This window comes from Salarias fasciatus (assembly GCF_902148845.1).
Source record: "Salarias fasciatus chromosome 7 unlocalized genomic scaffold, fSalaFa1.1 super_scaffold_4, whole genome shotgun sequence".
Lineage (NCBI taxonomy): Eukaryota > Metazoa > Chordata > Actinopteri > Blenniiformes > Blenniidae > Salarias > Salarias fasciatus.
In genome coordinates this window covers 17,267,049-17,277,684 of record NW_021941229.1, presented here as the reverse complement: position 1 = coordinate 17,277,684, position 10,636 = coordinate 17,267,049, and the positions used below count along the sequence as shown (strand labels likewise).

Below are 10,636 nucleotides of genomic sequence, written 5' to 3'. Positions count from 1 at the left end.
TGTCAACTTAATTGTGGGGAAAAACGTCACAGAACTTCTTTTAATCGCCTTTTAAACAAGAGGGCCTCTGTCTGGAGGAGTCTCCTCGGCGTCTCCCGGTCACATTGAAATGTATGAGCTCGGACGCAGGATGAACAAACTCTTTTTATTCCTAATATACGTGCGCGTCTCCGCCCTCCGACAGACTGGGGTCCAGAAGAGGCGCAGCAGCAGTATGTTAATGTGACAGTGTCGCTGCAGGGCAGATGGGGGTGGGAGGCTGATAATGATAGTGGCAGAGATGCATAGGGGTCGGAGGTGTGTGTGTGTGTGTGTGTGTGTGTGTGTGTGTGTGTGTGTGTGTGTGTGTGTGTGTGTGTGTGTGCGTGCTTGGATGGGGGTAGTCAATAGTTCATCCCCGCTTTGTCCCAGGATCCCCCACTGGCGCCGAGCAGGAGCGACGACGCAGCAGCCCAACCGGTGCGCCGCTTTTAAAGGGAGTCTGGAAGCAATCAGTCAGGGGAAAAGGTTTGTCAGAGGGATTGTGGAAGTGACTGCAGACTCACATTGTCCCCGCCTCTCTCTCTCTCTCTCTCTCTCTCTCTCTCTCTCTCTCTCTCTCTCTCTCTCTCTCTCTCTCTCTCTCTCTCTCTCTCTCTCTCTCTCTCTCTCTCTCTCTCTCTCTCGCCCCGTCCTGAGTATGTGACTGTTCTCCAGACTCCAGGAAGTAGCCAGTTTTATCTCGCCGTTTTTCCATTTCAGTCTGGCAGGAGGAGTCTGCACCGTAACCCGCATAAAGAAGCAGACCGGTTTTACTGAACCCTTAAACCAGGAAGCATGATTTATTCATGTCAGGCCACTTATACAAATGAATAATAATAATAAAGAGCTCCTCTTATCATCACTAACTAGAACCCTCACGTTCAGGATGCTGTGTGTTGAATTTTCATTTTATTTGAGATAATTGAAATCCAACTGGGCACCAAAATGAAGTATGTATGTCAGTTTCAGTGCTGAAATTTTATTTTTTTCTATTTTTTTAATGAGAAAATCAACAAAAATGTTGCAATGACTGCTGACCAGATCTCTAAAACCTTCAGAAAAAGAGAAAAGAAACCAAAAAAAAGCAACCCAAACTACTCGTATGATGCTTCCTCTACCATGCTCCTCTGTGAGGATCTTCCAGTTTTGTCATGCAGTGTTGTTGTTACGCCATCAGTAGTGTGTTTTATCCTTTTTAAACAATCCAGCCTTCCTGTCAACACTGTTACGGTGTGTGAGGACGCTCTTTGGCAAACTCCAGGAATGTGGTGAAGTTTCCTCCGTGTAGTCCTGTCATTGATACCATGTGTGTTTAATGATTTGTGTATGGCTCATGACAATATTTAATTTGAGTCAGCACCCTTTGGCCTTCCTATCCACAGCACTAAATAGGAACCATTTGAGGACATTTCTTTAATTGTGGACTTTTGATATCTTGAGTTATTTAGTTTTATATTCATCAGGCCCACATAACTTTCAAACATGTGATATCGTAATTGTCACTTTGACTTGGATGCAAATCTGATGTCAGTTTATGACCAATTCATGCAGAAAAGATTTACAGAGTTCATACACTTTTTTTATTTATTTATTTATTTTTTTGCCATTGTAATGATCTCGATGCTCAGTCAACTCCTAACCAGAAAGTAAATGAGTGTACTCTTCCAAAAAGATGCTGAACTATTGCTTTAACAGCCTTATTAAGGTCTATCAAGTGGCCCACAGAGCTAATTGAAGAGAGGGCGTGCAGAGGGGGTAAAACAGCATTACAGAGAAGGAGGATGATTAATATTCCAGATAGCAATCCTGGCCTTTACCATAATTTATTGACATAGTGACTGCCTCCAGACAAGGGGTCATACATATGCAATTAAAAAGACTTATTCTTGTGTGAATCACAGCACTCAGAATGGGGTGAAGACGGCACCGGGAGCTGGTCAATGCAAGATAAGGCTGATGAAAAATAAGACAACTTTAATTAAAAAGATAGAGGAGGGTTTTTTTTTTCTTCTCACCACTCACACATCTGATGTCTTGTCAGGATAGAGCAAAACCGCTCACATTGGTAAATGTCACTGAATAATAATAAAAAAAAAAAGAGGATCTAGAGGAGAGAAGTAAATAGTTAGATGGATCTACATCTGATTTTCTTATTGTTCTGGATGAAATTAAGCGTTTGTCAGCAGGAGGGAGCTCCGGTGTGAAGTCCTCCAACACGCCGCCTGACCCATATTTCATCCCAGAATAGATCTACCTGTCCCAACGCCGTTTCCAGCCAGCCGAGTTTTCAGTGAGTTGGGGAGAGATCTTCTTCCTGCTATATTTCCTCCAGACGGATGTTCGTGAATATGTGGCGAGGATTTATCTTACTGAATAGTTTCCCTGGAAAGTGAAAATGAGTAAAATGTAATCCGACATCGCAATAATGAGCTGCCAGTGACAGCTGAATATGAGCCCCACGGAGGTCTGAGAGCTCATCTCGTGTGTTCACAGGGTGAAATATTACCGTGTCAAGTCACCAGAGCAGCTCAAGAAAATATTGGTCAATGATATTACGTCTCAGAGTGCAGGAGGCGACAGATATTATAGATACAGATCACAGAAATCATCTCAGCAGCACGGATACCGCAGGAGCCAACCATTATCTTCATTACAGATTCCCCCCGCAGATTATTTTCTTATTCCATTAAAACCTTTCACACAGTCTGGAACATTTCAGACGAGGATTTGGAGAAAAAAAAAAGCCACCACTGCTTTATAAACCCACCCAGACACACCTAAACCTTGACATATTCACTAGAGCTGATTGTCTTCTAGGTATAATCAGAAAAAAAGACAATAATTAAATGTGTATCACGAGAGGAGGCTGTTGGAGAGCACTAGAACATAAAAACAAATTAAAATAAGCAACATTTAACCCTCAAACGACTCATGGAAGGGTTAACTTTTAGAAAAAGACAAGAATACAACCAGAATGTTAATAGAAAGTCATAGAATGATATTTCTATTGGGACGCTGACAGCCAAGGGGTTAAGAAGCAAACAGAGTCCTGATCTTTCAGACAATATGAGTGATTAAAAACAGGCCGGGGTCAGCCAGGTGTTAACTCGATGGCAAGTCTTCCAAACGACTGCGAGCATTAGGCTAATGAGTGTCGTCCTGTCAGAAGAAAAAAAAACCAAAAACATGCAAATGTTTGTGTCCTGAGGCGGTGGGATCCCACCTGAGGGGCTGCAGCCCCTCCAGGGATCACCTGATGAATCTAAAAGAGCGTGAGACTCATGGTAATGACAAAAGCTCCTGCCAGCTGAAACCAGGCGTCGTTCTACTATCCCGACTCAGCTGATAGACAGAACTTTCTCTTTTCAAGTAACGTTTTTAAAACCAAAGGGAAACAGTGACCCCGAGCACTGAATTCTTCAAGGTTTCTGCAGCTTTACAGGCCGGAGCCGAGACCGAAGTCTGTTTTTCAATAGTGACACTTCCTATATCTGCTGCCGCTCCACAGATGTGAACTTTAGGATTTAACTACACTGGAAAGGTCAACTAAATTAAAGCCATCCGGTTTACGAGGTAAAGAGCGGGCTAAAACTGAAGCAGCCCCGCAATAAAAGCCGACGTCGTCAAGGTTTTAATGTTCGGTTTTCGGTAAAAAAAAACTGTCTGAGAGGTTTTTCTCCAGTCCCTCATTATCGCCTCGGAGGGCGTCTGCCGTTGTATCGGCTCAGATTTTTCTGTGCGCTTAATAAACCTGCAGCTCAGTGTGGGGCTCACGGCCCGCAGACTGCAGTCAATAAAAAAAAAGAAACACCTCAATACAATATTAATTACTTTTAATCGATCCAGACGTTTCTGATGAATCAAGGCCAGACTGAGGCGCTGCGATGCGTCAATACGTTTCTTTATAACATATCCCCATCATACATGTGCGCACTTGTTAAAAATTGATATGTAGCCAGCCATCACAAGCAATTATAAAGACTGGTGAAGCAGAAAGAGAAATTCAGCCTTACATAAGAATCCTCCTGCTATCAGAACCGTAGCTTATATATTTTTATTTTTAACATATTTTTTGTGTGTGAGAGTTTTATCCTTTCGTTGGGGACTGAGGAGTCTTTGAGGTCTTTGAAATCATGACTGTTGTTTACCACTAATGCTGAAAATCATAGAGATACGACACCAGGAATAAACCTTCCCCCATGCTTAATATTTTTAGCTACATGTTTTTGCGAGGAGAACATGAAAGGCGGGAGTTATTTCGGTGAAAAGTAAATACTTTGTTGCACGTTCCGCTGTTCCACACATCTATCCTGCGTTTGAACAGTTTGACGCAGCACATCCAGGACTCTGTTACTGTTTTTAGGTCTGATGGTGCGATACGGTGCGTCGGGAACAGGAGGAAACGTCATCAGGTGCAACTTTAGTGTCGGTGCGTGAAATTAAAAAGGAATCATTTCACTGTTTCTCTCCGCGAATAACTCGTCAGAGTTAATGTATCAAAGTTGCAGTAAAGATTCAGATGTATCAAACGGATTCATGGGTCATGGAATATTTTTCATGTTTGCGTTTTGAGTTGTATTTTTTTTTCCATCTTGGCACAATGTTGCATCGCCAGTCCTCACTGAGGTCAGTGTTAGCATCCACACCCAAAACAAAGCACAATTTTCCAGATTTATGTTTTAGGTTTGTTTTCATTGTGAGTTGAAGATCAGCTCAGAAACAGAGACTTGAGCGTGCTAATAAAGCTATTAATGTGAGGTTAAACACGATATCAGGAATACTGTTTGATCTGTTGTGTTACCTTTTTTGTTTTCGCTTTTGATAGCTTTCTATTCTGGGATATCGTCTGAATATGGTACTGTATTACAAAAAGAGGGGTTGTCTTTTGTCCAATATTCAGCTGTAGTTTCAGGTGTATTGATTTCTGCATAAAAATAACATCTTCAGTGTAAACCTGGTTGCGTTTTGGCTTTTTGATCACTTCTCTGCTGCTTCTCGATGCGACGTTCTTGAAAAGCAACGGTTTTTTTTTTCCCCTGCGTAAACATGGAAAACGCAACTTCTCTGTGACGCGCAGAACTCCACGTGCCAGTAGATTGACAACAATAAAAACAGTTGTGACGCGATCGAACCTGTGGAGACGAGGAGCTGGATTCTGCCGGTGACAAATCATTCCAGCAGCTAGAGAGAGGCGCTGTGAGAGGAGCGGGCAGAGCCGGAGCGTGAGGGCAACGATGGCCGGAGAGAAACCAGCGAGGCAAGAAGTTACCGTGAGAAACTACAGATCTCAGACTGAAGATGAGCGAGGAAGCACAAGCTCCACTGTTAGCCGTGTGTTGGCGAATCCTGTGCTTTCATTATTTTTTCTAAAGATAATCAACAAATGTCTTCAGAATAACAGGATTCGGTTTGCAGAAACGCTTTTCAAATATTGAGGACTGTCTTAAACTAGCAGGGTTTGTTCCAGTTAGAAGCTTCAAATTTCAGTACAAAGTACGAAAAAGTTGTTTGATGATGGTTATCTTGTGTCTCGCAGTTTTCAACATCCCGACAGTCCATTCGTGCCTTCTTCAAACCTTTGATTTGTTTTTGCGTCTTTCTGGGTGGTTCAGCTCTTTAGAACTCTGTTTTATTCCAGTGAGGCTCAGCAGGCAGGCGGCCTGGTGTCTGTTTACTTTTTATATTTATGTCGGCATCTCTGTTGTTCCCGTGCTGCGAGCGAGCGAGCGAGCTTCTCGCCGCGACCTCATCCTGAAACCGCTGAGCCCGACGACCTCCCGACGTTATCGCGGTAATCTGTCATATTAATGAGTTTTGTGTCACGGGGGGGGGTGGGGGGGTGGGGGGGGGCAAACTAACACTTTGGCAAACCGGTCTCCGGCGCCCCACTTTCTACATCACTCAGCAGACTCCGATCTGCGTGTGACCTCCGCGTCGACGCAGCCCTCACCTGGACCTCGAGGAAAAAAGGCACCGACGCAGGTAGAGGGAAAACTACCGATCCCACAATCCCCTGCTCCATCCATCTTCCTGCTGTCACCTGAAATGGGAGCCGACGGTAAGGTGACCCCGGAGCCATAAAGGAACAAGGAGAGCCATGTCACTTTGTGAAAACCTCCCGCTCAACCATCTGGCACCACGATAATAGGCCCGGAAAGCAGGTGAGAGTCGGCGAGAGACGGCGCCGCGGCCTCCTCGAGCGTGCAGGCTCGCCGTAACCCGCCGGCGACCCCGCGCTGAAAATGAGCCATTCTCTACATCCAATTGCATCCATTATATTGTCCTTGAGAATAAGAGAATTTCAGGCATGAAAATCAATACAATAGAGACGAAAGGCATGAAATTCTCTTGGGAAGTGGGAGCTCCAGCAGCACAGTGGGTGCCATTGTGCTGTAAACTTTTCCCCTCCGAGTGGTTTTTCTGCCTCCGTTTCTGCTGCCTCTGCAGCTCTGACAAAAAAAAAAAAAAAAAAAAAAAAACTGGCAACGATAAGCCGTGAGAGACGCATTCGACGCTCAAGTGTAATCATTTTCCGGGACACAGACGTAACTGGGTTTGACAGTTGGGGTTTAAGGCTGATATTTTCTTTTGTGTTGTTTGCTGCTCAGAGGTATGAAAAAAAGGAAAAAAAATAGGCGCCGTGGGTTTATTGAGCCAAGGAAACAGTGAGAAAGGCCAAATAGTAAAACATGTTGGTGTATTTGCCAATTCTGTTGGAGCGATGCGAACAAACGTACAGGATGGGATTTGCTCTGACTTGAAGATATCAGTGCTACATGAGGGAAAGGAGCCAATCGCTGGAGAAATCTGAAAAGGTCTTCATGATCCAAAGGTCAGGGCAAATTTAAAAAAAACAGAAACCTTGCCTTACACAACAGCGTTTTTCCAATCTTTCCTTCTTTGTTTCAAAGATCACTGCAGTTCAATATCTTCAGGGCTAAATCAAATAATCTATAAGGCTTCATTTGAACAGAACTGGACAATTTTGGAAGAGATCTTCATTTGCTTTCATTGTTTTAATTAAAACATAACATCATGAGGTTTGAGCCAGATGCTGACCAGTTCAGCATCAAACAGAGAAGTGAAGGCATTTGGCTGTTGTGGCTCAATAAACCTGGACCTGGACGTCCACCACAATGAGTTGTTGATTAACAAAATATTGATAGTAAAAAGAAAAGACAAAAAGCCTGCATAGTTTTTGCTCCTATTTAACCAATGACCACGTGACACCGAGGCTTTCTTCTTTAATATTTTTATTTAAACTCCCATCTTCAAAGAATTCTTTTGCCAGAAAATGACATTTTACAGAATATAAAGCCAGATTCCCACCTGGGAATCATCAAAGGGTCGTACCACCAGTTTTTCTTTTTTTTTTTTTTTTTGCTCCTGTCTACTGTAGTACTCATTTCAATACTACTAGCATGGATATTTTGGGTGCCGGATATATTTATATATATAAAAAAAAAACAATATGCATGAAAATAAATAACTTATAAGTCTCGAGTTAAACATGCAAATAAAGTAACAATGTAAAGGGGCAACTGTGATTATGCACATCAGGACAGACGGTTTAATGGCTGTCCTAGTTTCAGTGTACGCCGAGGGTTACCATCAGGAGAGGGAGAAATCAGAGTGACAAAGACGGGGTAAAGTCAAACAGACGAGCTGGAAGCAAGAAAGGAAATCACATGAACCAGAGTGATGCAGATGGCTAATATTATCAAGGGAGCGCAATGAAGCCTTAATTAAAGTGGAGTCCTTCAATATCCAGCCTTCGCTCTAACTCCATGAATTTCAGCAGAACAGACTTTCAGATGGCGATAAATTCGTCTTCTGACCTGAACCTGCCGCACAAAACCTCAGCGATGCTGCGTGGCAAACGAATTCGCCAGATAATCACAACGGAAAAAAAAAACTCGGAATAATGAAGGATATTTAATTAAATTTCTGTTGTGTCTTCGGAGACGCGTGGTCGGCCTTGAATGTTAAGTTGGAGAAATATTTTAGCATTCAGTGCGGCGGCGGCGGACGAACCAAGGCAGTCTTAACGCGGCGGCGCGTATGCTTTAATTGACCTTTTCTTTGTAAGCAAGGGGAATAAACGAGGGATTATCCGTCGCCCGTTTTCCTGAGCTCCTCACGACGACAGGAGTCAGCGTGTGCTGCGGACCCGGGTGCTCGGATGTTAAATAGGTGTTTAATACAGGACTGACTGTACAGGTGTGGGAGCCTCACAGTGTCGGAGCACAGGACTCATTACTATGATATGAGAAGGGGGGGGGGGAGAAGGAGGCGGTGCATAAAAAAGAAACACCATCCTGTACAAGGTCGAGGCACTTTCAAAGCAGCGTGCACATACTATAAAGGGTAATGCACACACACATACACACAACCTTAAAACACGCAAACCCACACTGCCAGTCCAGTCTGTTATTGAATGAGGGGGGGATGAGGGCACGCAGTCCGTCAGCCGGAGTCCATGCTGAACAGCTCGATGCCGTGCGGGCTCCAGTGGAGGCCGACTCCCGAGTTGAAGACGAGGGACCAGACGTACGGGATGAAGAAGTCCTCCGGCTGGTCTTCCTCCACGTACTTGAACTTGAGCTCAGGAAACTTCTGTTCACAAACACAGGGCAGGAAAATCGATCTTTATCATGCACAAAGAAAGCAAAGCTTGGTAACTTCTTCCTAGTTTTCTTAACAAATCAAGAGAAATTGTGCTAAAAATCTACTACATTAAAGAATGGAGGTCGCAATGTGTGAAAACGTGTTTGGTGGCTGGTTGATCCAGCCTCACAGCACAGTTACCTCCACAAACACGAGCATGACAACATGTAATAATAAAAAAAAAACAAAAAATAGTTCAACAATCCGATAGTTTTCCTTCTTGGACTTAGAAATGAAAATCCTCCCATCATGAGGTCCACAAGCCTGATGGCTCGTTTGAGGACCGAGCGCCTCTTCGCAGCAGTTCACCAGAGTCGAGTTGTGGGGAAAAATGATTTGAAGTGCTCCAGATTGCGCAGGATAAAAAAAAAAAGAAAGAAGAAGCTGCTGTTACATTATTACCACAGACTGTGTTACATGACACACACCTGGTGCTCGTCTCCACACTCCTGGTTGACTCACCAAAGGATTACAACTGTGCTAGAAAATGTCAGAGGTACAATTAAGCTTCGGTTGCAGCTCCAATTAGTTTTATAACAAGGAGGTAGTTTTATGTTATTTTTAGGCCGCCTCGTAACTGTACGGCGGATAAAAAAAATAAATAAAAAAAAAAGAGCTGTTAGCGTTTCTGTAAATATGTGAGCGCAGAGGACTTGGACAACATTCAAAGAGGAAAAACTCGCCTGTAAAGTGAAATATTGCGAAAGGTTTAAAAGTAGCACTGCTACCTAAACACAAAGGTTAACAGCTACAGTTGAATAACTTCTAATTTCCATCCAGGCCACGTTGACATTTCATGCGGAAAACTCAGAATTAGTCTTATGATTCACCGATTCAATAACATCTGGAGTCCAGTCGCAGTATCGACATTGAGGCAGCAGCCAATTACTTTCATAATGACCTAGCTTTGGTTGATCAATTAAACAGAGTGTCAATGAAATGTCACAATTGAGCAGGAAAAAAAGCTCACTATTACAATCCACAGGTAAACCGGACTTCTTTAAATATCAAGAGTCCAAAGACACAACTGACACCTCAGTGTTCAACGACATGAATCAGAAAGGTAAAGCAGAAATGATCCAGGTTTGATTAGTTAGAGCGAGAAGATAGTTGGCATTTGATTAAAATGTGCATAAAATATAAATGTATTGAAATGTTACCAGAGGTCAGACATGATTTAAATAGTCCATTCGTAAGACTGTCACTGTATGACAGTCTCATACAGATCGGTTGACAGACAAATCGGTTCCAAGTTGCACTTATTCTCCTCGATTATGACTCAAGCTTGGTGCTCTAACGACAGAAGTGCTTTATTGTTTCATGAACCTATTGGCAGCCGGTAGAAAAGCTTATGTCAATGCTGGTGAACAGCTCCATGATTAACTACAAATCAGTATCAGCATGCGACTGAAAAGGGAAAAACAAAGGCAAAAAAATGCATTTACTTAAACAATGAGACACCATCAATCATCAGCCATGCTCAATCGATTATTTAGTAACTATAACCTGACATTCTGAACAGTTTCCCAGATATAATGAAGGGAGCGGAATCTCTCAGGAAGCGTATTCTTGGGCAAACAGGAGACCGCTAAACGGACCCGAGCGTCTGGCGGTCCACCTAACAGCAGGTAGGCAGCGGGAGAAGCGCATCAATAATGGAGCGCCGCCTCATTATATCCTCCTGTCTACACGGGCGTGTATGTGCGCGCGCGGCCGGTAATCAGTCTGCGGTGAAAGACAGACGCCGAGGGCCTTTATGCGGCGGTCCCAGTCCGGCCTATTGAGTCCTGACTGGCTCTATTCAGAGCCTCACTATCGGTATCATAATGACACAGACAGAGGGGCTACCGGGTCACAGGCCATATGCCAGGCTGCTGAGGCCAGACCACACACACCACGCACAACACACACACACACACACACACACACACACACACACACACACACA

At 43.7% G+C, this 10,636-nt stretch overlaps 1 protein-coding gene across 1 annotated transcript in view; it reads right to left on the bottom strand.

Moving 5' to 3' along the window:
* Positions 1-7,284: 7,284 nt before the first annotated feature.
* The window catches only part of dym (dymeclin), a 49,976-nt gene continuing 46,624 nt past the window's right edge, over positions 7,285-10,636 (bottom strand). The window contains exon 17 of the mRNA XM_030084150.1: positions 7,285-8,637. Coding sequence (XP_029940010.1) covers positions 8,488-8,637 — 150 coding nt within the window. The 3' untranslated portion in view covers positions 7,285-8,487. The remainder of the gene's footprint in view (positions 8,638-10,636) is intronic.